The sequence below is a fragment of the Myotis nattereri genome, assembly GCF_964212035.1.
Source record: "Myotis nattereri genome assembly, chromosome: 5".
NCBI classification, from domain to species: Eukaryota; Metazoa; Chordata; class Mammalia; order Chiroptera; family Vespertilionidae; genus Myotis; species Myotis nattereri.
Genome location: NC_138080.1, coordinates 30,207,890 through 30,232,116, shown reverse-complemented (window position 1 = coordinate 30,232,116; position 24,227 = coordinate 30,207,890). Strand labels below are relative to the sequence as shown.

The following is a 24,227-nucleotide window of genomic DNA, read 5'->3' as shown; positions in this document are numbered from 1 at the left end:
AAGCAGAACAACAAATCGAGGTTTCTCTCTCTTCCCCCCTCTCTCTCTCAAATCGATTAAAAACAAGCAAACAAGCAAACAGGTCATGTGGAGGAAAAGGAGCTATGGAGAAGAAATAAGACGGGGTGTATGACGTGGGGTACAAGCCTGAGAAAGCCTCGCTCAGAAGGTGACATCTGAGCACAGGCTGAAGGCGGTCAAGCAGCGAGCCAGGCAGACGGTCTCGGGGTAGGCCAGGCCGGGGGAGGGAGCAGCGAGGGCAGAGACCCAGCCGTGGGAATGAGTGAAATGGATGTATTTGAAGAACATGGAGCAAGCCGGAGGAGGGGGGAGTGGAGTGAGATGAGATGAGGCAGGAGGTGATGTCTCTCAGCTTGTTTAAGAACCAATGGGTGCCGAAACCGGTTTGGCTCGGTGGATAGAGCGTCGGCTTGCGGACTGAAAGGTCTCAGGTTCGATTCCGGTCAAGGGCATGTACCTGGGTTGCGGGCACATCCCCAGTAGGGGGTGTGCAGGAGGCAGCTGATCAATGTTTCTCTCTCATCAGTGTTTCTAACTCTCTATCTCTCTCCCTTCCTCTCTGTAAAAAAATCAATAAAATATATATATATATATATATATATATATATATATATATACCAATGGGCTTATCGTGAGCATCCAGAGACTGCTCCTGGCATTCTGGGGGGAAAGGCAGCCTCAGCCCAGACCACGAGAAGACCAGGCTATGCCGGGGAGGTCCCCGATATCCAAGGGCAGAACCTCCTGCCCCTCCAGCTTCACGAGGTCCTAGCAGCCTTCCTGTCGCACCACCTTTGCCCAAATGCCTCCAGGCCAGTTCCTCACCCAGCCCCAGCCTGACCAGCCTCTTGGTCTTAGCCTCAGGGCACCCCAGCCTCCTGGTGCTGGACATCGTCCATGTCCTCATGGCACAGGAGGGAGCTTAGTTTCTGCCCCGTCTCAGAGCAGGACCAGGCACAGAGGGGTGTCCGGGGCCCTAAATCCCGTCAATAAACGGGAAACTTTCCCACCGGGTTTGCAGGATGCTAAGAACGTGGTGCACCTCGCCCTGAGGCCAGTGGCTGCCCAGATGGTCCTTAACCCCTTCCTTAGCAACCTGCCCCCGTCCCCATGACAACTGGGGCGGGGCCGAAGCCGGTCGGGCCGGAGCGGGGAATCTCTCCCTCGGCGGCGGAGGAGGAGTCGGCGCCGTGCCTACTGGCCCTTTAAGAGGCTCCGCCAGGCGAGGCCTCAAAGCGCCCTGATTAGCCCCCGAGCGGCCGAGCGCAGCCCAACTTGACGCACCGCCCGCAGCCTCCCTCTCCACCTCCCACGCGGCTCAGTGGCCGCCCCAGCCAATCGCGAGCCGGCGCGCCGACCCTCATCTGCATGGTCACGCCCCAGGGAGAGGGCGCGACCCAATCCGACCGCGCGTGGAGGCCGCCATCGGCTTGCCGGGGGCGGGGCGGGCGGCAGGGGCGGGCTCCGGGCGGTTGGTTGGCGAGGCGCCGCAGCGGAGAGGTCCGGGAAAGTTTCTTTGGAGGTGAAAACAGCTGCGGAACTCAGGGCCCTGCGAGGGGCCGGCGGTGCGGGGGTCTCGGGACGGGGACGGGGCTGCCTGCCGGCCAGGTGGGGAGGACCAGCGCCTCGCGGGGGCCGATCGCCCAACAAAGGATTCCAGGGGCGCCCGCCTTGGAGGCCTTCCCAGCCCCGGGATCCGGCCCCCCCAAGCGCTGCGGGCCCGGTGGTGTCGGTGGCCTGGGCGCCCCTTACTCAGCCACGCGTCTGCGTTCCAGGTGCGGCCGGGAGCGGCCATGTCCCACGGCCCCAAGCAGCCCGGCGCGGCCGTCGCGTGAGTGCGACTCCCCTGCCACAGCCCCCGCTGGGACGCAGCTCAGCCCCGCCCACCTTGTTGGGCTCCTCGACCCCGGCCCCAGGGTCTCGACTCCCCGCCACCCGGGCAGTCCCTGCCTTAGCGCCTCCACGGGCTTCTCCCCACGCCCGGGCTCCAGCCCCTCCCAGGGGTCCCCACTGCCCCCCTCGCAGGGATCGGGTCCCTTCGCTGCTGCCCTATCTGCCGTCGGGGGTAATGAATGGGTGTGACCCTGGAGTCTTGTGGCTTAAGCCTCTCCCCGGGGTCCCTGCTGGCTCCTGATCCGACCTCCGGACCCTGCCCCCCAGAGACCCCTGCTCCCAGGACTCAGGCCCCCGCTCTGCCATCCCCACCGTCGGGGTCGGGGTGGGGGTGGGAGTGACTGGCGTTCCCGTGACTCCAGGCCGGCGGGCGGCAAGGCTCCTGCACAGCATGGGGGCTTCGTGGTGGCTGTCAAGCAAGAGCGCGGCGAGGGCCCGCGAGCCAGTGAGAAGGGGTCCCACGAGGAGGAGGTGAGAGCCCCCGAACTGTGGTGGGGGAGGCTCTGGGTCTCCAGCCTCACCTCCGACTAGAGCTGACCCGCTGTGGCCCCGCCCACTGCCCAGATTTCCGTCTGGAAGCTGAGACCCCGCCCCATATTAGATGCCACGCCTCACAAGGTCCGCTGCCACTCTGCGTCCAGGCCCCGCCCACTCTGCGCCAGGCCCCGCCCACAACCGAATGCAAGCTCCGCCCACTGCTTGCGTCCCTGGGGGGGGGGGGGAAGCACCTTTTGGCGTATTAGAGACCACACCCACAACAGAAACCGCCTGAACCCCTGTTTCCAGTACCTCTGATACCCCTCACTTCTATCCAGGGTTTCTCGACCCCCCTTCACAATCCTAGCCCCTGACCTGGCCACACCTCCAGGCCTTCTGGGTCCTACCTGCTGGCTGGCCACCTCACTAGCCTCGCCCACGTCTTCCAAGGCTCCGCCCCGTCCCCCTCTGGGCCCCCCTCTAGGCCCCTCCCAACGGCGCCGCCTGGTTCCGCAGCCTGTGAAGAAGCGAGGCTGGCCCAAGGGAAAGAAGCGAAAGAAGATCCTGCCAAATGGCCCCAAAGCACCTGTCACTGGCTACGTGCGTTTCCTGAACGAGCGGCGAGAGCAGATTCGCACGCGCCACCCGGACCTGCCCTTTCCTGAGATCACCAAGATGCTGGGTGCCGAGTGGAGCAAACTGCAGCCCACAGAGAAGCAGGTGGACGGCAGGGGGCGGCGGATGGGGCCAGCCCGGGACCACTGACCTCCCCCCACCCATTCAGGCCCCCGCAGCCATATCCTGAAAGGACCTGGTGTGGAGGGTTCCTCCTCCTGGAGAACTGACCGCCCATGAGGCCTCCCCAGTTCATTGCGGGGAGGGTAGCAATAGGGGAGACTAGACAGAAAACTTAACCAGTGTGGTCACCCAACGTCTAAAAGAAGTAGGGGCGGGAGCTAGATTTTTATGTGAAATCCGAGTTTCAAATCCTAGTAATTTAAAAACTGCATAAGCATCAAGGTAACAAAACTCACCGCTGGTTTGTACCCTCATAAGTGGGGTTTCAACAGGTAAAACAGGTGCTGGAGGGCAGCCTGGAGGTGGGAGCCTATGGTCAGACCCCGTAGAGTGGTTCATGAAGGCTGGTGGTGAGGTGGGAAGCTAGGAGGCACCCTGAGCAGCAGGCTCAGGGGCCAGGTTTTGTCTGGAGGGTAATGAGCTCGAGGAATGTCCAGCACCGTGAGATGAGTGATGGATGGGGGCCTGGCCTTGGAGGCCTCCTCGGCCCTGGGGTTGGGTCAAGCCTTCTCATGCTGCCCTGCCAGCGGTACCTGGATGAGGCGGAGCGGGAGAAGCAGCAGTACATGAAGGAGCTGCGCGCGTACCAGCAGTCGGAAGCCTACAAGATGTGCACGGAGAAGATCCAGGAAAAGAAGATCAAGAAAGGTGAGAAGGGCCCCAGCCCCAGGCAGCCGAGTGCCTGCTCTGAGGGGTGAGCCTGGAGACCCCTCACCTCCATGGGGCTCACATGGGAGGGAGGGGAAGGCGGGTGTTCCAGGCAGGGGGAGCAGCATATGCAAAGCAAAGCAGTCAGAGGAGACCTGGGAGGCTGACCCTGCCCTCCCCTTCCCCCACCAGAGGACTCGGGCTCCGGGCTCATGAATACCCTCTTGAATGGACATAAGGTAAGTGGCCTCCTCCAAGCAGAGCGCCTAGGTGAGAAAGGCCCGGAAGTCTTTAGGCCCCTGGGTGAGGCCCTGAGTGAGCCAGGACCAAGGCTCATGGACAGTGAACGGCCCTGCCCACCTTGTGTAAGTAGGGGCAGCCACCCCCTGGGAGTGTTAACAGACTCGACCTCAGTGGCTCAAGGAGACCCCCAGGCTTGGGGGATGTCGCAGAGGGCATTTGGATGCCCCCTCAAAATAAACATTGCCACTTGTCTTGTCCCAGGGTGGGGACTGCGATGGCTTCTCCACCTTTGATGTCCCCATTTTCACTGAAGAGTTCTTGGACCAAAACAAAGGTGAGCACCAACTCGGGTTCTTGGGGAAACAGGTGTTAGGAGGAGGGTGGGCCAAAAGGGGGCTCCAAGGCAACAGGTAGGGAGTGGGAGTATTTACCCCTAAAGCCAAGCCATTTTCCTCACCTGCCCCGAGGCCGAGGCCGGGGAGCTCAAGGATGGGGCTGGGGCAGAGCAATGCCTTAAGGCCTGGCGCGGGGCACCGCTCGGGCAAAGGCCTGGCAGAGGGTAGGGGGAGGCAGTGCCAGCCCTGACCTGGCTCCCGCTGCAGCCCGGGAGGCGGAGCTGCGGCGCCTGCGGAAGATGAACGTGGCCTTCGAGGAGCAGAACGCGGTGCTGCAGAGGCACACCCAGAACATGAGCAGCGCGCGCGAGCGCCTGGAGCAGGAGCTGGCGCTGGAGGAGCGGCGGACGCTGGCGCTGCAGCAGCAGCTCCAGGCTGTGCGCCAGGCGCTCACCGCCAGCTTCGCCTCGCTGCCCGTCCCGGGTGCGGAAGCCCCGCCCCCACCGGGGTCCCGTCCCCGCGAACCCTGCCCCACCTCAACCCCCGCCCGGGCCACCACGAGTCATGCCCCTGGTGTCTCCGCCTCCTTGCCCAGACCCTGGAAATAGCCAGCCCCGACCCCACTGACCCCCTCCCTACCCCAAGCACTGCACGCACCTGCCACTCCCCACCCCCACCCGCCGCACCGACTGCCCGCAGCTCCGGTCAGCGCTGCTGCCCCGCCTCACTGACCCAGGCCCAGCCGTCCCGCCTTTAGTGATTGTCTTTGGCCGGTTTTGACTAATTTTCTCGCCCCCATTAGACCCCCATACCTCCCACCAGAACCTCTCCCGGGCCAACTAACGTCTTCTGACCCACCCTCACCCCCACCTTCTCTCACAACTGACCTTGACTCTCAGGTCCAGACGCCCTGACCCCTCACCCGACCCCACGGACACGCGCCACGGGCCCCCTCCCCAGGACTCCTCCCTTAAAGACCCCAGTCCTCTGACCTCTGTGCCCTGGAGCCCCAACCACAGCTACTGCAACACCGGGCTCGGCTGACCAGCCCCCTGCCGCCCGCAGGCACCGGCGAGACGCCCACGCTCAGCACGCTGGACTTCTACATGACGCAGCTGCACGGAGCCATCGAGCGGGACCCCGCCCAGCACGAGAAGCTCGTGGTCCGCATCAAGGAGATCCTGGCCCAGGTTGCCAGGTGTGTGCGGGTCTGCCCCTGGCTCAGTCGGGTGGGGCGGCCCTGGATGGGGGACTGCCGCAGGCTAGACCCGCCCTGCCCGCATTTCCCCTTGGGTGGGATTCTGGAAATCCCCGGGCACTGCCGGCTGGGATCCAGCAGCCGGATCCTGTTCTGAGGGTCCCGCCCACCTGGGGTGTACCAGGTGGGACTTATTTGGTGCTTGAGGCAGGAGGCCAATGGCGGAACCACGAGCGCAGCGGGACTGTATTAACGCTGCTGGGTGGGATCTGCCAGCCCCCCTTGGCCAGTTGGACTCACTTAGGGGAACCAGAACTTCTCCAAAGCTTCTTGGCAATTTATTCTGGGTGTCTTCTGGCTCCCCAGGTTAGATGGGGTCAGCTCCAGGCCCCCTACCCTGACATCTGTTTGGAGCTGCTTAAGGAAGGTGGCCTCTGGTGTCCCCTAGGATGGTGGTGGGGACTGAGATGGTGGCGTCCCCCGTCATGACTCCCCTCCTCTCTCCTGTTGCAGTGAGCACCTATGAAGGTGTTGGTCAGCTCGTGGGGATCCAGCGAAGATCAAGCTCTGCTGGTGGCCCCCACCCCATGGAAGAGGGATGGGGGTCCACCCTTTGGGGCCAGGCCCAATCCTGCACCTTGGGAGCTCCATTACTCTACGCCATCCCCTAGCTTTCAACCTCCCCAGCACCCCAAATCCAGAAAAGTCACCTGCCATGCACAACACACATAGAACCGAGAAGATTCTGGCCTGATAGAGCATGTCATACTACAGGGATGTGGGAACACCACACATGGGCAGCATGACCCAGGACACAAGGGGACCAACAGCAGTTCTCAACACTGGTGTAGGGAGGGTGACAGGCTACAGTGGCTCTAGGGATCTGCCCCAGGACACAGGGCAGTGGAAACCCATACCTGACACAGGGAGGGACTCCCCAAAGGTGCTGACCACAAGTGCCCCACGCAAGCAGGCACACTGCAGGACATGTCCTCATGCTTGGGGGAGAGCCTTCTGCCTGTGGCCCTCGACTTCCTGCACCTCAGAATGGAGTAACTGGGACTGACCCCCTGCCCTTGTTCAGCTAACCGACCGTCATGAAGGTGGCCCCTTGGCCACTGCTTAATCTGGACTTTTAAATTAAAAAAAATAATAAAGTGGAATTTGAATTTCAAGCTTGTGAGTGTGTGTTTTTGTAGGAGGTTGAGCCAGATGTGCCCAGGACTACCCAAGATGCTCCCAGGCCTGCCCCCCACACTCCTCCCCCTCCCGCTGCCCCCTGACAATCAGGAATCCACTTTCTGTCTCTGGATTTGCCTGTTCTGGACATTTCACCTGGGGTTACACTCTGACCTTTTGTGTCTGGCTTCTCTCACACACCCTTTTCAAGGCCCATTCACATTATAGCAAGTGTCAGTGCCTCACTCCTTTTCTGACTAATATCTGGTGTGTGGATGGACACACTGTGTTTATTCGCTGATGGACATTTGAGCTTGGCCACTGTGAATTGTGCTGCTGTGAACGTTCAGCGTTCATGCACAGGTTTTCATTTGAGTACCTGTTTTCAATTCTCTTGGGTCCATCACCAGGAGTGGAATTGCTGGGTCATATAGTAATTCTATGCTTAACTTATTGAGGAAACTCTGAGACTTCAGTGTTTAATGGAATATTTAAAACATTCTAGCCCTAGCTAGTTTGGCTCAGTGGATAGAGCATCGGCCTGCGGACTGAAGGGTCCCGGTTCCTGATTTTGGTCAGGGGCATCGAACCCAGATTGTGGGCTCGATCCCCAGTAGGGGGCGTGCAGGAGGCAGCCAATCAATGATTCTCATCATTGATGTTTCTAGCCTCTCCCTTCCTCTCTGAAATCAATAAAAATCAATCAATAAACAAACAAATAAATAAAACATTCTAAAACTTTTGGAGACTAATTTGACCAACACCCATGCTACAGATTTAATTATGTCCCCTCAAAAGATATGTCGAAGTCTTTATCCCAGATCTCAGAATATGACCTTATTTGCAGATATAATTAGTGAAAAGATGAGGTCATCCCAGAGTAGGGTGGGCCTGATCCAGTATGACTGGTGTCCTTATAAGAAGATGAAAATTTAGACACAGACGCAGAAAGGAGACAGCTATGTGATGACAAAGGCAGACATCTGAGTACCGCAAGCTGCTGAGGAATGCCAAGGCCACCACCAGACGTTCGGAGAGACAAGGAAGGATCCTACCCCGGGTCTTGGCGCGCTGATAACTTGATTTTGGGCTTCTGGCCTCCAGAACTGTAAAAAAAATAAATCTGTTTTAAGCCACCGGTTTGTGGTACTTTATTATGACAACCCTTGGAGACTGATACAACTGGATATTGTTAACTCCCCCCCCGCCCCCCCCCCCAGGTGTGAGCTCCCTGGGACAGGTATCTCCATCCCAAATTTGGAGCTTATCACTCCTGGGCAGGTCTTAGACATCCTTTTAGCACATGAATATGTCCTTCTGAAAGAGTACCATTTTGATCGTTTTGGGTTTCTTTTCGTTTTTGAAAGGTTTTAATGTGTACAGTTCTGTGGTTTCCAGTGTACTCACAAAGTTGTGCAACCATTGGCACACTCTAATTCCAGAACATTCCATCACTCCAAAAAGAAGCCCGGTGGCGCTAAGCAGTCAGCCCCAGCCCCTCTCTCCACGAATCCACTTACTGTCTCGGAGCATTGGCCTGTTCTGGGCATTTCACACAAATGGAACCGCACACTGCGTGGCCTTCTATGTCTGGCTTCTCTCAGTGAGCATCGTGTGTGCAAGGCTCATCCATGTTGTGGTGTGTGTCATGTTCTGGAGGCTTTAAACATTTACATACATTTTCTTACATCACCCAAAGCCTTTTCCCATCAATGTCTGGATTCTGAGAGTCCTCCGAGGCGAGAGGCCCCTCATTACAGTGGGAACGGCATTCCACCACTGTTCATTGAGCCAGATTTCCTGATGCCTAGTGTGTTCCCAGGGGATTCTTACAGAGGCCTCCTGGCGCTGGAGCCTCCTTCTTCATCTGTAACCTGGGGCTCCACTTATTCCCTCATCAAATATTGCCCCGGTGCCTGCTCCCTGTGTGCCTGGCACTGGGCCCCCTTACACAGCAGGGGAACAAGAGACCAGACCCCGGCCCTGCGGAGCTGACCTTCCAGTTGGGAGGACAGGGCACCAGAAGGATAAGTAAAAATAATCTGGTTTGTCAAGTGATGCTCAGTGCTAGGGAGAAACGAAAGCTGGGAAGAGAGATCGGAGGTAGTCAGAGGAGGTGACATTTGAGCAAAGAGCTGAAGGAAGTGAGGGAAGGAACCATCTGGAGATCTGGGAGAAGAGCTCCCGGGCGGGGCACAGGGCACAGCACTAGCAAAGGCCCTGGGGCAGGACTGAGTCGAGGAACAGCTAAAGCCGTGATCGTGATGGAGGGGGAGAGAGTGAGGACAGGGCTGGAATGGGGGCAGGTCGTGCAAGGCCATATGGGCTGAGGAACAAAGCCCACTTTTACCGTGAAGGGGGTGGGAGCTTGGAGGGTGGTGGGCAGAGGAAGGACGGGATGTGCCTCAGGTTGTACCAGGGGAACCTTACTCCCACCGCTTCGGGCTGTTGCAAGGATGAAGCGAGCGCGCTCGCAGTGAGCTCCTTTCCTGTGATCCGTGTTTCCCGCTCTACAACCCAGGCCCCGCAGACCGCCCAGCCTCCCCGGGGAGCGCGCAGCTGGCCCTGGCAGGGCCTGGACACCTGGGGCCGGGCCCCCCTCTCCGCACCCCGCGGTGTCGCCTTCCTGGGCGGCTCGGGTTCCTGGATCCCCTTACCCGGGCAGCTCGGCTGTCGCGCCCTGGGCCGGGGGAGGGGAGGCGGCAGGAAGCAGCGGATCCGGCGGTGGCGGAGGCGGTGGCCCGGGTCGCCCAGCTCCTCCGGCCATGGAGAGCGCAGCGGCCCGCGAGGCCCGAGGGGCCGAGGCCCCGCGCCAGCCCGCGCCCTCGCCCGCACCCTCCGAGCCCCCCGCCGCGCCCCGCGCCCGCCCGCGCCTCGTCTTCCGCACGCAGCTGGCTCATGGCAGCCCCACGGGCAAGATCGAGGGTTTCACCAACGTCCGGGAGCTCTACGCCAAGATCGCCGAGGCCTTCGGGATCGCGCCCACCGAGGTGAGGACCGCGGGCCCCCAGCGCCCGAGGCCCACGGGGCTGACCCGGGGTAAGGGTGGAGCTCGGACCCCTGGACTGGGGGCCCGGGGCCTCGGAGACGCACCACTCGGACCCAATGGTGCCCATGCACTGGGGACGCCCCGTTGAGCGGCCTGCACAAAAGAGGAGCAGGTCTAAGGGGTTAGCGAGTCGCTAGATCGTCCGGGAATTCACTCCCCCGCCCCCCCCACCCCCGCAGCTAAGGTGGATACAGCCCTCGGAGAAGCGTGTCTGTGGGTCCTGGGCGCGGCTGGAGGCTGGGGTTCCAGGCAGCCCCTTTCCAGGCGATACGTCGGAGGCAGCCGGGGTTACAGGCCGGCTGCAGAGCGGTGCGCCGTGCAGCCCCCAGGGGGCGCCAGCGGATGCAGAACGGCCGGGAAAGATGGGGAGTGGGGATCAGGGCACCAAGGGGTTGGAACAGAAGTCGGGGGTGGGAAAGGAGGTTTCTTCCTGCAGCCTCCTTCTCACCCTGCCCCTCATTCTGGGGGCCTGTCTCCTCTCCCCCACCCCCGAAGATCCTGTGGGCTGGGCCAGTGTCTTTTGTGCCTCGGTTTCCCCGTCAGGCCCCTGAGCCCATCCCGCCCGTGGTTCGCGCAGACAGCGGGGCGTGAGCGCTGTCATTAACCCTGAGCTCCCCTCCCCGGGGCAGATCTTATTCTGCACCCTCAACAGCCACAAGGTGGACATGCAGAAGCTGCTGGGCGGCCAGATCGGCCTGGAGGACTTCATCTTCGCGCATGTGCGCGGCGAGACCAAGGAGGTGGAGGTCACCAAGACGGAGGATGCCCTGGGGCTGACCATCACGGACAACGGGGCCGGCTACGCCTTCATCAAGGTGCCCGCGGTGCGGGGAGCGGGGGGGGGGGGGGTGCGACTTTCCGGGAGCTCCAGGCCCGGGGGCGAGCCACTGCCCCCCTCTGGTCTAAGGGGGTTCTGCGGGGGCGGCCCCTGGAGTGACTCTGGGTCCCTGCAGAGGATCAAGGAGGGCAGCATCATCAACAGGATCGAGGCCGTGTGCGTGGGCGACAGCATCGAGGCCATCAACGACCACTCGATCGTCGGCTGCCGCCACTACGAGGTCGCCAAGATGCTGCGCGAGCTGCCCAAGGCCCAGCCCTTCACCCTGCGCCTGGTGCAGCCCAAGAGAGCCTTCGGTGAGGGCCCCCTGCGGCCTTGGGGGCAGGCGGGGGGGGGGGGGCAGCTCTTGGGGAAGTGGCTTCTCTGGATGCCGGGGTCAGCGGAGGGGGGGTGGTGGGGTAGGATGGAAGGTTCTAGATGCCTCTGGTGACATGAGGGGGAACTTCTGGCATTGTATTGGGGACAGGTGGGTGGTTTCCATACTGCTACAGTCTAGCTGGGCCGGGGGAGTTGGGGAAGATGGAGGAAGGATGAGGCCGTGTTTAGATCTATTGTGTCACTTGGTGGGAGCTTTTAAAGTGCTGCTTTAAGGCTATGAACACAGGGGGGCCTTTGAAGGATAAGAAAGTTCCAGAAAGTCTCAGCTGGTGGTTTCCCCGTGTTTACAAAGAGTGGATCCACCCAGAACACGTGCCCCTCCACCACTCTGTCCCCTCCAGACATGATCAGCCAGAGGAGCCGGAGCAGCAAATGCCCCGTGGAAGCAAAAGTGACCAGCGGGCGGGAGACCCTGCGGCTTCGTTCTGGGGGGGCTGCCACAGTAGAGGAAGTGGTGAGTGAGGGGAGGGGGGCCTTCAGGGACTCTAACACCTACAGCTCTAACTCTGAGTCAGCGTGACCTAGGCTGAGACCTCCCTCACACAACGCCAGTTTCCCCACCTGCAAAATGGGTCTTCAGATGAGGCAGGGCAATGGTGGTGCAGAAGCATTGGCACGCGAGGTCCCGGCCTGCTGGTACCCAAGGGGGGGAGCCTGGGAGGGGGCTGGGCTGGAGGGATCTGTGGTTCTGACCCTCTGTTTTGTCCCCCTGCGCCCCAGCCCAGTGAATTTGAGGAGGAGGCCTCTCGGAAGGTGGATGACCTACTGGAGAGTTACATGGGCATTCGGGACCCAGAGCTGGGTAAGGGGCCAGGGTAAGCCGGTGGACCCTGGGGGGAGGCCAGCCCACTGGGAGGAGGTAGGGTCCCAAGGGGAAGTTGGGGTCCCAGAGCACTCTTACCCACTTTCCTTCCCACCCTGGCAGCGTCCACCATGGTGGAGACATCCAAGAAGACAGTGAGCGTTCAGGAGTTTGCACGCCGTTTAGACTCCGTCTTGGGCGAGTTCGCCTTCCCGGACGAGTTTGTGGTGGAGGTGTGGGCCGCCATCGGGGAGGCCAGGGAGGCCTGTGGCTAATTTGCCCTGGGGCTGAGCGCAGCCCCAGTCCGGAGCCCAGCCCCCTGCCCCAGCCCTGCAGGCTGGTTCCTGAAGCCCAGCCCTGCTCCAGAGCCCAGCCCAGATCTGAGACCCAGTCCCCCTCTAGAGCCCAGGTCATCTCTGAGACCAAGGTCACCTCTAGAGCCCACACCAGTTCTGAGACCAAGCCTAGTTCTGAGACCAAGCCCTGCTCTAGACTCCAAGCCAGCTCTGAGGCCAAGTTCATCTCTAGAACTTCATCTGGTTCTGAGACCCAACCCAGCTCTAGAACCCAGGCAAGCTCTGAGACCAGGTTCGACTCTAGAACCCATACCAGTTTGGAGACCAAGCCCAGCTCTGAGACCAAGCTCTGTTCTAGATCACAGGCTAGCTCTGAAGCTAAGTTCATCTCTAGAACACAATCCAGTTCTGAGACCCAACCTAGCTCCAGAACCCAGCCCAGTTCCAAAACTCAGCCCACCTCTAGAACCCAGGACAGCTCTGAGGACAAGCCGAGCTTTGGCATTAAGTCAAGTTCTGGAACCCAGACAAGTTTTAAGACCCAGCCCAGTTCTGTGATCAATGCCAGTATCGGAAGCCAGCCCAGCTCTATGACCAAGCCCTGCCACAAAACTCGACCTGACTCTGGAACACAAGATAGCTCCATGATGCTGCCAGACCTGGACACCCAGTTTAGTTCAGGAACACCAGCTAGTTCTGAAACCCAGGTGAGACTTAAGAATCAGCCCAACTACAGAAGCCTCTCCAGCGCAGGGTTCAAAGACAGCTCCCAAACTCAGCCCTACTCACGAACCCAGATCAGCTCAGGAACCCCGATGCATGTGGCAACTCAGCCCAGATCCCAACCCTGCTCTAAAACTCAGTTTCATTCTGGGGCCCAGTCCAGCTCCAGTGATGAGTCCAGCTCAGAAACTGAGCCCAGCTCTAGATCCCAGCCTAGTGCTACCACCAGGCCCATCTCTAGAATTCAGACGAGCCCTGGAACCTCATCCATCTCTGAGGCAAGGCCTGTCTCCACAACCCAGCTTGATGCTGAACCCCACTCTCACTGCAGTACGAAGACCAGCTCTAGAACACCTTCCAACTCTGGGGCCCAGACCAGCTTCAAGGACTGGCCAATTTCCAGAGCTCAATCCAGATTAGGTACTCAACCCAGCTCTAGAACTCAACTCAGTTCTGGAGCACAGACTGTCTCTGAAATCTCATCGAGCTCCAAAACACAGTCAGTTGCTGATACCGAGTTGAGTTCCAGAATCCAGCTAAACTCTAGTCCTGGGACCCAGGCCAATGCAGTAACAGACCTAAGCTTCACAACTCTGTCTAGCTCCAAGAGCAGGCCCAGCTCCAGGACCCAGGCCTGCATGGCTCAATCAACTTCTGGGACTCAGCTCATCTTGGAAACCCCTCAGGCCACAACCCAAGGCAGCTCTGATATTGATCCAAACTTTGCAAAGCAGGTCAGCTCTGCAACTCAGCTCATCTCTAGAGTCCAGTTCAGCTCTGAGACTCAACTCAACTCTGAAACCCCCACCAGCTCAAGGATACAGCCCAGTTCTGGAACCCACCTTAGTTCTAGAATCCAGCCTGTTTCTGGAACTAAACCCAGCTTCAGAACCCAGACAAGTTCTAGAGCCCAGCTTGGTTCGGAGACCCAGCCCAGTTCTGGGGCCCAGACCAGTGCAAGAATTCAACCCAGCTCTGGAGCCCAGCTCAGCTCTAGAACCCAGTCTAGCTCTGAGACCCGGCTCAGCTCTGAAACCCAGCTCAGCTCCAGAACCCAGCTTAGTACCAGGATTCAGTTTAGCTCTGAGAACCAGCCCAGCTCTGGAACCCAGACCAGTTCAAGAATGCAGCCCAGCTCTGAAGCCCATCTTAGCTCCAAATCCAAGTCCAGCTCTGGCACCTGGCTTAGTTCAGAGTCTAAGCTCAGCTCCAGAGCCCTCCCCAGCTCTGAAACCCAGGCTAGTGCAAGAATTCAGCCCAGCTCTGGAACCCAACTCAGTTCCAGAACCCAGCCTGTTTCTGGAACCCAAACCAGTTCCAGAACCCAGACAAGTTTTGGAACCCAGCTCAGATCTGAGACTCAGCCCAGCTCAGACACCCAGCCAAGCTCTAAAACCCTGACCAGTGCAAGAATTCAGCCCAGCTCTGGAGCCCAACTCAGTTCCAGAACCCAGCCCAGCTCTAGGATTCAGTTCAGCTCTGAGACTCAGCCCAGCTCTGAAACTCAGGCCAGTTCAAGAATACAGCCGAGCTCTGGAGCCCAGCTCAGTTCCAGAACCCAGCCTGTTTCTGGAACCCAAACCAGTTTGGGAACCAAGCTTAGATCTGAGACTCAGCCCAGCTCAGACACCCAGCCCAGCTCTGGAACCCAGACCAGTGCAAGAATTCAGCCCAGCCCTGGAGCCCAGCTCAGTTCCAGAACCCAGCCCAGCTCCAGGATTCAGTTCAGCTCTGAGACCCAGCCCAGTTCTGAAATCCAGACCAGTTTAAGAACTGAGCCCCACTCTGGAATCCACCATAGTTCTAGAACCCAGCCTGTTTCTGAAACCCAATCCGGCTCCAGAACCCAGACCAGCTTAAGAATCCAGCGCAGTTCTAGGAATGGGCTTCGCCCACAGACCCCCGGCCTGGACCCTAGAACCCAGTCTGATCCCACTCCTCCAGCCCGACCTCAGCCCCCAGACCCACCACCAAGAGCCCCAACTCCGGGCCCCAGCAAAGCCTCTCAGCCTCAACCCCAGCCCCATGATCCGGTGCGTGGAACCCAGGCCAATACTGGCAGAAGCCTGCCGACACCCTACCTGGCCCCAAAGCCACAGGCCCCCTTGACTCGCCAGAAACCAGCCCTTTTACCTAAGCCCCAGGTGGGACCCCGTAAGTCCACTCCACCTACCACATCTGTCACCCCTAGTTCTGCCTCCGGGGTGGCCCTCCTCCGGTCCCAGCTCCCTGAATCCCCAGCTCAGGAGCCTGCCCACACCCCCGTGCACAGGGGGCCAGGAACTGCTCTGCGCGGGTCAGAGCCCCTCCCCCACCACCAGGAGCTGTAGCTTAGGGGTGACATCGTTTTGGCCCTTGGTGGGCTCCATCCCCTCTCCTTCCCCTCCCAGCTCTGGTCCCCCAGAAGCGGCAGGTGACCCCATTCCCCCACAGGTCAGGGGCGGGAGGATGGAAACGGGCTTCAGTTTCATTGGGCCTGGCTCTGGGAGGTGTAAGCAGATCCCAGGTCTGTGGAAGGGAAAGGGGGAAAGGGAGGGGCGGGGGGTGGTTGGCTCTTCATGTACCTCGAGGGCTCATGGGAATAAAGGCACATCCATCCCACCCCTGCAGCCAGGTGTGTTGTATGTGAGGGCGGTCTGGGGAGAGCAGAGGCAGGGGCAGGCATGAGGGCCCGGGGGGCGGTCACAACACTGGCTGCTTCTTAAGCACCTTCTATGTGCCAGGTGTTTTACGAGCGCTCACTGTGCATGGGTTCGTGTCTGCACACATACATGACGCTCCTCAGAACCCCCGTCATTCGTCCATTCGATCCATCTTTTTTGAGCACTTATTGTGGGCCAAGCGCTGTTTGTTCAAGACACTGGGAGCCGGAGTGTGAAGTGAATGACCGGCTAAACGATAAGCTTATAAGGGAATGGCTCCATCTGGGATGGAGGAAGCGTGTGTCACTCCCTGGCCTTGCGTGTGCCTCCCACGGCTCTAATACCAGAACCCTCTCGAGGGGCGACAGGAAGGACTCCAGAAGATTGGACTCAGTGGGGAGGTGGGCGAGGAGCCAAAACCCAGTCTCACGCCCTCTGCCCGCCCCCGCCTTCTGCTCGGTTGCCACAGGGCCCGATAACGATCTGATGCACCAAACTTCAACAAGTGGCCCCTGGCCTCCAGACCCAAAGGGAAATAAAGCCGCTGAGATACATTTTGGCAAGAGAGGGGGCGTCCTGCCCATTTATATTGAATCTTTTCTAGGCAGAGCCTTCTCAGGTTGGGGTGTCATAGGGGATCAACTGTACCCCACAGAATAGGTCATATTCAGTGGTCAGACCCCCAATTTCCTGGGGACTTCTGGAAGGGGAGGCTTACAAGTTTAATTGTCTCCAGATGCCCTCCCGACACTCCCACTCACCCAGCCTGAAGTTGGGAGGGGCCTGAGAGAAGAAAACGGGCTTGGAAAGGGGGGTCAGGGAAGATCGGGGTGCCCCCAGGGCTGACGGAAGACAGCTCACAATCCTGCCACTCAAACTCTGCTCATCCTGCATCCCAGCTCCTGGACTTCAGGGTGGGCAGCTGTGACTGTCAGGGAGGCCCGAGGCTGAATGGCCGCTGATGTCTCCCCGGCCCTACGCCATGGTGGGCCTCCGGGCGAGCTGGGGCTGCAGGGAGAGCGACCGGGACCGGGTGCTGAGGCCCGGGTGGAGGCGGCGGATCACGGCCCGGCGGAACAGGATGTACACCCAGGGGTCCAGGATCTGGTTCCAGGTGGCCACACGCAGGTAAATGAGCAGCTGCTTCTCCGTGGCTCGGGACAGCTGCCCGGTGGGGCTCATGGCTGGTGGGCTCCGCAGCACCGTCTGGGCGATGAAGACCTGTCAAAGGCCAGAGCAGTTACCCAGGAGTCGGGCCGGCCTCCAGCCCTGCCCCTCCACCCGCACCTCTGGTCCCCTAAGATCCAGCACTGATTCTGTTACTGCTGTGCTGCGTGACCTCGAGAGAGCTGCCTGACTTCTCTGAGCCCCCGCTGGTGTGGCCACAGAATAAGCTCTCTTCCCCTGCTCCTCTCCTGGGCACGATGAGATGTGGTGCAAAACAAGATTTGCAGGTGTAAACAGTTGGAATTACTGTTACAACCAGCACTGTTATTCTATTAAATAGTTTATATTTTATAAACATTTCATAATATATTATAAAACCATAGTGTAAAATTGTATATAGCCTTAGCCGGTTTGGCTCAGTGGATAGAGTGTCGGTCTGTAGACTGAAGGGTCCCAGGTTCAATTCCAGTCAAGGGCACATGCTCAGGTTGCAGGCTCGATCCCCAATAGGGGCATGCAGGAGGCAGCCAATCAATGATTCTCTCTCCTCACTGGTGTTTCTATCACTCTCCCTCTCTCTTCCTCTCTGGAAAGAAAAATTGTATATAAAATAACCTATTTCATATTTTATTTTAAAGGATTTAATATAATTTATGTTTTATAAAATGTTATGACAAATAGTTTTATATTAAAATTTTATATCAAAATATTAGATTAAATTATTTTAATATATTTTATCAAATATTGAATTTTACATGTAATATTATATAATATATCATGTTATTTACAATTGTAATACAATAATTATCTAATAATTAATATATTGTTGATTATAATTATAGTTATATATTAGTTAAAAATTTAGACATAATTATAATTATGTAATGATATATTATGTAATATGTAATTGATATAACTATTAAGTATTAATATATATTAATATATTATTAGATGTTGTATAGTACTTAACAATTATATAACATACAATATGTAATCATATATCATATAATTGATATGATGAAGTATTCATTATAATACAATATAATTAATTATAACGTATATATTTTATAATTAAAATTATATATTGTTAAATAGAGTTATAATTCATATGGTAATACATGCATTGTATTAAAATTCTATTACATGAATATTCTATTAAAATGGTTCCCTGAGCACTACGGTGTGCTGGGCAAGGCTGGGGACACGGCCGGGGACCCGGGGGGTGTCCGTGTCCTGCGCACGGCTTCTCCAGGAGGGGCCCCCCAGCACTGGGCCGGTGCCCACATCTCCGGGATGAGAGCCTGAAATGCATCTGGATGAACGGAGGCCCGGTCACCGCGGACGGCGGATGCGGGCACCCAGGGCAGACCCTGCGCCGGCACTCACCAGCAGCGGCATCCAGCAGACGCTGGCCACCACCATGATGCCCAGGAGCTGGGCCATCATCTCCACCTCGCAGTCCCGCGGGCGCTGCTGGGCGGCCTCCTGCCCGTGGTAGACGTGGCACAGGGTGGCCACGCTGATGGTGTTGAGCAGGAAGGACAGCCCCACGGAGAAGCTGCCCAGGAGCACGAACAGCAGCCCGAAGGCCACGTCCCCGGGCGCGGGGCCCAGCGTGAGGAAGCACCAGGAGCCCGGGTACTGCAGGGTGTACCGGCCCAGGCCCAGCAGGGGCAGCAGGCCCAGCGCCAGCGCCGTGGCCCACACCAGCCCCACGATGGTCCAGGCGCGGCGCTGGGAGGCGGCCGCGGGGCGCGAGAAGGGCCGCGTGATGCCCAGGTAGCGCTCTGCGGCCATGGCGGCCCCCAGCAGCAGCGGGCACAGGCCGAAGAAGACCATGACGACGCCCATAAAGCGGCAGAGGCGACAGCGGGGGTCCACGGCGTGCCAGTCGAAGAGGATGGCGTGCTGGGACACCACGATGGCGCCGGTGATCAGCAGCCCCATGAAGTCGGTGAGGACCAGGCCACAGAGGAAGGTGAGGAAGGAGGACCTCCCCTGAGAGCTGCCCTGCCGGGCCCCTGCCAGCACCCTCAGCGCCAGCAGGTTGGAGGCCAGGCCCACGAGGCAGAAGGAGGCAGCAAACCAGGGGGAGGCGATCAGGCGCCGCTCCTCTAGCGTGATGTTCATTGGCCGGAAACAGGGGCCCCGAGAACTGTCATTGGTCCACATGGCGGAGGGGCAGTCGGGAGCGTCACCGCCCCATTGGGCTGAGGCTGAGGCTGTGGGTGCGGCTGGCACTGGCCCTGGCACACCTGGTGGGGGCAGAGAGATGATTTGCTGGTGATTCATTCTGCATTTAATCAGAGTGGCCCTGGTGAACTCCTATACAACCTTCAATGCCCCAACTCAAATGACCCCTCCTTAAGGATGCCTTTCCTGATTTACCTCACTCTGCACTCACAGGCTTTACTATTACTAGCTCTGTCCTGCCCTAGAATCAGTGACCTGCGAGGTGAGGACCTGGGCTGTCTCCTCTGGGGGACACCAGTTAGTATCTGTTGGGTTGAAGAGAAGGGCCAAGAAGCCCCAGGTTTGAACTCCAGCCCTGGCACCTGTTGCATGACCCCAAGCAGGGGCTTTCTTCTCCCCGAGCTTGTTTCCCTGCTGGTCTCCCATCCAAGCCCTTGGTGGACTGCAGCTTCCAGGACAGATCTCAGCCACAGTAAGACAGGACGCATCCAGCGTGGAGAGGGAGGCTAGTGGTCGGCCAGAGCTCACTGGCTTCCATACCAGCCCTGAGGTCAGCCTCGTGGGTCATAATCTCTCACGAATGCCCGAGGGTGAGGCCCCACCCACTGGTATTTTAGGGAGATCCTTCCTCTCACAGGTTGAAAGTGTGTGGATTATTATTTTTCATTACTTATTTTTTTGAAATCATGTGGATTCTCTCCCCCCCCCCCGGTCCCCCACCCTCTCACCCCATTTCTTGGCATCGCTTTTATAATAAGTAATACACCCCAAAATCCAGTTTCATTCTGGGAACAAAAAAAAAACAAAAACAGAACATCTGGGGCCACAGGTCCCCAGGGATGGGCTATAAAAGGCAGCAGGAGGGACCTGCTGACAGGCGTGGGGCTGGGGGAGGAGCCAGAGGAACATCTGGGCTGGCTGACGCCCAGTGTGAATAAGCCAGCCGATGAGGGGACGGCAAGTGGCAATAAAATGAGAACATTCAGGGGACTCTGTCCCCCTCCCCACGTGGGAGTCTGTACTTGTTCTTCAATAAATCTCCACCTTTGCTATACAAAAGAGAGAGAGAGAGAGAGAGAGAGAGAGAGAGAGAGAGAGAGAGAGAACATTCAGAAAACAGCTCCCAGTTCCCAAAAAGGACGCACCAGGGAAGATATAAAGCCACATCCAGGCCCCCAGCTTCTGCCCCAGGTTCATACCACAAGTCATCCTCGTGTTGGCAGTGAGGGTGCACCTGGTGGAGAGAGCGGGGGGGGGGGGGGGGGGCACGGTCGGGAGGCGGGACCGTGGGAGGAACAGGGAAGGAGCACCCAGGCAGTTAAAGCTCATAAAAGTCCTTTGTTCTTTGCAGAAGGGGCAGCAGGCATGGAGAGGGTAACGAACTTGTTCAAGGTCACAGGGCCCAGCCCGAGCTGAGCTGGAATGTACACTCCGGCCTCATTACCTATGTGTGTTCGTGATTCAAAATTCTGCCCATTCGATGGGAGCTGGTGCCAGGTGGGTGTGGGGGTTCACAATTATTATAATTTTCTCTAAGGAAGAATAAAATTTTCTAAAAAGTTGGTCAGACCGGATTCAAACCCTGCCTTTGCTGCATACCCTCTCGCTGACCTTGGGCTCCCTGTGCCCCCACTCTGAGCCTCAGTTTCCCTTCCTGTAAAATGGGGCTCTTGGTGGCAATGAGTTCATCTGGGTACAGGGCGTAGCACACTGTGGGTGCTCAGTCCCTGTGAATGTGCCCAGCAGGTGGCCACCAGCCTCACCCCCATCCCCATAGTGGGGCCTTGGCCCAGCCCCTCCGACTCCACGCTCCTTATCTCCTCTCATAAATTATCCAGCTCCCGACAGCTGCCCTGAGCTTCCCTCCCAGGCTGAGCGCCAAGGCCACCCCACTTTGGTGCTGGCGGGGCCTCAAGTGGGGGAACTAAGGCCTGGGGAGCGGGGGTGGGTGGGGGGTGGGGGGCGTGCCTCCCATGGTGACGGGGGCCTTAATCCTCCAGCCTGGGCCAGGGTGCGCACTTCGCCATCGCAGATTTCACTGGAACTTGAATTCCTCCTGGGACAAGGCTCTCCCTCCTCCCTCGAGAGCTGGTATGTGCCATTTCTGAACATTCCTGGGGACTCGGGCTGCGCCTGCGGCCACTGCCCTGGCCTCTGCCTGGAATGACTGTCAGCCCCTCTTGGGTTTCATGGTCCCTTGTCCCCACTTTCCGGTGGGCGTTCCTGCACCACTCACTCACCCGGATGCACACCCTGAGACATCCTCATAGCTCCCACGTCTGGGGACAAACCTGTGACCCAGAGCCCACGGCCTAGGGGAGGCTGGAAACTGGCATGACTCCCTTTGGCCACAGCCTGTGGTTTCCAGTCCCCCCTCACAGGGGTTCAGGTGATAGCTACCAGTCTCAAGTTTCCCAGGCGAGCAGGCCAGTAGAGGCACCTGGCAAGGTCTCCCTTCCCTCCCACATTGGCCAGGAGAGCTGGCAGGGCCCCTAACCTATAGGGGACCATTCCCATCCCAGCCCCAGGCCCAGAGCAGCACTGTGTGGTCCTTGGGGGAACCCATCTCCCTCTCTGTGTCTCATGGGAGGCATGGACTTCAGATTCCCATCCCAGATTTGCAGGACAAACCCAGGATTCCATGGCCCGACGGCGGGCAGGTTTAGGCTGTGAAGGGCCAGGGTTCTGGAATTTGAATGAGCTCCCAGTTCTGGAACCTGGAAGGCCTCCAGAGTCTAGAATTCCAAGGGCTGAGGTTCCAGAATTCTGACAGGAGTCTGGCTGGGTCCTGGGTTCCAGAAATCTGTGTCTCCACAACTGGCGCCTTACTGGAGGCTGGACGATGGGCAGGGCTCCCCCTCTGCCAGTGGAATGTGGTATTTTGGTTCCCAAGTCCAGGCCTGGTCATTGCTCACCCCACTCTCCTTCTCCCTCCTCCATCGAGCCGTCCATCTCTCAAAAAACCCCTCTTCCGCTCAACACCCCAAGCCCAGGCCTGTCCGGCCTGCCTGTCCCCGCAGCCTGGGCCCACCCAGCCTCCCCCAGGGATGATGCTGACCTCAGACAAGCTCAGATTGAAGTCCCTGATCGGCCACTGCCAAGCTGGGGGCTCAATGTTGCTGAGCGTCGGTTTCCCCCTCTGTGAAATGGGAATAACAAGGGCATCCGCTTGCCGGCTGGCATGGTGGCTGCTTTTCACAGGCCTGCTTTGCTCCCGCCCAGGAGGCTTTGCTTCAGCTGTGTCCCCCGCCTGTGTGCCCTTCTGCACCTGCTCAGGAGATACGCTGTGTGTGTCAGAGCCTGTCTCCTGGCCAGGTGCACACGGGCAGCCAGGCAGGAGCCCTGATACTGTGTGTGACCTCGGCTGGCTCTGCTCCTCGGCTGTTTCCCACGCTTCCTGTCCTCTAGCTGCTGAGGACAGATCAGGGAGGACGCCCTTTGGCATGGAAGTGCAGGGTCCAGGCCAGGCCCTGCACCAGTCAGTTCCAGCCCAGCCTGGGCACCCATTGTGCACAGGGAACCCCCTCCCACACCCTGCTCAGCCACAGACACCCATACGGACACACCCACAGAAAAGCAGTGCCACCATCAGTCCCCAGGCCCACCCCCACCTCCCCTCACCACAGGCTCAGTTTCCGGGAACTTTTCCTGTTTGTGACATTAACCAGGCCCCCACCCCAGAGGGTGAGAGTGGGGACTCCACAGTCAACTTGACTAGGTGAGAGCCAAACAGCCTCATTTTCTTTCTTTCTTTTTTAAAAATATATTTTATTGATTTTTTACAGAGAGGAAGGGAGAGAGATAGAGAGTTAGAAACATCGATGAGAGAGAAACATCAATCAGCTGCCTCCTGCACACCTCCCGCTGGGGATATGCCCGCAACCCAGGCACATGCCCTTGACTGGAATCGAACCTGGGACCTTTCAGTCCGCAGGCCGACGCTCTATCCACTGAGCCAAACCCGTCAGGGCCAGCTTCATTTTCTTATCTGATGACCAGGTGTCCTCAACGTGCTCACCATCAGGGCTGCCAGGAGGGCCAAAGAGAGGGCGGTGTGAGATGAGGGGAGGGGACCCGGGCCATCTGGCCAGTGGCTAATGATGGACACAAGAGTTCCCGTGGCCCAGAGGGTGGGGCTCCGTGGTTGAGCATGGACCTATGAACCAGGAGGTCACGGTGTGATTCCCTGTCGGGCACATGCCTGGGTTTCAGGCTCTATCTGCAGGGTGGGGCTTGCAGGAGGCAGCGGATCAATGAATCTCTCTCATCACTGATGTTTATTTCTCTCTATCCCTCTCCATTCTTCTCTGAAGTCAACAAAAATATATATTTAAAAAAGGAGTTACCGTGATCCTCTGAACCCATCACGGCGTGCCCCCATACAAACCCCGGCTCCCAGCCACACCCTCCCAGGGCACCTCAGGGTCCCGAGGCCCCGCACAGGCTGGAAACCACCCACCAGCGCATCCTCCCCTGCACGTGGCCGCGCACCGACGGGACGGGCAGCAGAAGCGCAGCCGCTGCCGGCACAGACCCGGTCTCATCACCGCCCCGACACCCGGCGCCGGGCGGCTGTCGCCCCCAGCGGGGCAGGCCCCTGCAGGAAACACCCCGCCGCATCTGCCACCCTCAGGCCGCCCCCAGCAGGGCAGGCCTCTGCAGGAAACACCCCGCCGCATCTGCCACCCTCAGGCCGCCCCCAGCAGGGCAGGCCCCTGCAGGAAACACCCCGCCGCTGCGTCCTCACCTGGCGACGGTGAATGGGTGGGACGGCGCGGGTCACTGCGCGGTGGGTCGGGGGCCAGAGCCCGCGGACGTGCGGGCGCTAGTCCGGCCCGGGCTCCCGGGGAAACCGAGGCACGGTGGAGGCGGGCCCACAGGGGACTTGGGGGCTGCCACGCCGCCGGCGGCACAGGACGCCCCGCTGCGCGTGGTCCCGGGATGCAGGAGGGCAGGTCCCCCCGGGGCGGGAGGGGGGACCTCGGGGACTGAAGAGAGCGGGGCTGGGGGCTCCGCTCTGCAGACAGCACCCTGTCGGTCTCTACCCTCGCCTCTCGCGGTCTCTCTGTCTTTCGGTCCGTTTGTCTCTCACCGGCCCCTCCCCTCTGCAGTGGCCACACCCCTCAAGCCCGGGGCTCTGATGGGGGCCAGCGGGTGCCCCCTAGCAGCCTCCTGGGGGAGGGACACCGAGGCACACAGGCCGCAGGGCAGGGGTGTAGTAGCCAGCGCGGCCAGCACCCCCTGCCAGCCCAAGCCGGGCCCCCCCCAAGAGCTCCTTTGGCATCACTCAGCGTCTGGGCAGCACCCGAGGCCGGGAGGGGGCGGGCGGGCAGGTTTGGGGCAAGGC

The 24,227-nt window shown here is 59.0% G+C and overlaps 4 protein-coding genes across 6 annotated transcripts; 3 read left to right on the top strand and 1 right to left on the bottom strand.

The window, feature by feature from the left end:
* Positions 1-1,499: 1,499 nt before the first annotated feature.
* HMG20B (high mobility group 20B) lies at positions 1,500-6,787 on the top strand. 2 transcript variants are annotated; one of them, XM_081092283.1, is made up of 10 exons: positions 1,500-1,543; positions 1,797-1,852; positions 2,277-2,385; positions 2,908-3,111; positions 3,717-3,837; positions 4,030-4,076; positions 4,342-4,414; positions 4,683-4,898; positions 5,481-5,613; positions 6,127-6,787. In XM_081092283.1, the coding sequence occupies exons 2-10, from the start codon at positions 1,815-1,817 to the stop codon at positions 6,137-6,139; spliced, it is 954 nt and encodes a 317-aa protein (XP_080948409.1). In that variant the 5' UTR covers positions 1,500-1,543; positions 1,797-1,814; the 3' UTR covers positions 6,140-6,787. The 2 variants fall into 2 exon arrangements, with proteins under 2 accessions (XP_080948409.1, XP_080948408.1); XM_081092282.1 differs by having other exon boundaries at positions 1,531-1,629.
* A 2,770-nt stretch (positions 6,788-9,557) lies between these two features.
* GIPC3 (GIPC PDZ domain containing family member 3) lies at positions 9,558-12,134 on the top strand (the record flags this gene model as incomplete). The annotated part of the gene is made up of 6 exons (XM_081091081.1): positions 9,558-9,782; positions 10,471-10,656; positions 10,795-10,975; positions 11,399-11,511; positions 11,778-11,859; positions 11,983-12,134. The coding sequence occupies 6 exons, from the start codon at positions 9,558-9,560 to the stop codon at positions 12,132-12,134; spliced, it is 939 nt and encodes a 312-aa protein (XP_080947207.1).
* A 572-nt stretch (positions 12,135-12,706) lies between these two features.
* On the top strand, positions 12,707-15,208 carry LOC308520195 (uncharacterized protein; the record flags this gene model as incomplete). Its single annotated transcript, XM_081092726.1, has 3 exons — positions 12,707-13,612; positions 14,823-14,911; positions 15,070-15,208. Coding segments are annotated over 3 exons (1,134 nt in total), but the record flags the coding sequence as incomplete, so codon positions are not given.
* Positions 15,209-16,077: 869 nt separating this feature from the next.
* Positions 16,078-23,936, bottom strand: TBXA2R (thromboxane A2 receptor). 2 transcript variants are annotated; one of them, XM_081092868.1, is made up of 4 exons: positions 23,628-23,936; positions 20,026-20,114; positions 18,074-18,942; positions 16,078-16,741 (listed from the first exon to the last, which is right to left on the bottom strand). In XM_081092868.1, exons 2-4 carry the CDS (start codon positions 20,087-20,089, stop codon positions 16,496-16,498), a joined length of 1,179 nt encoding a protein of 392 aa, XP_080948994.1. In that variant the 5' UTR covers positions 20,090-20,114; positions 23,628-23,936; the 3' UTR covers positions 16,078-16,495. The 2 variants fall into 2 exon arrangements, with proteins under 2 accessions (XP_080948994.1, XP_080948995.1); XM_081092869.1 differs by lacking the exon at positions 20,026-20,114 and having other exon boundaries at positions 23,628-23,932.
* Between the last annotated feature and the right edge of the window lie 291 nt (positions 23,937-24,227).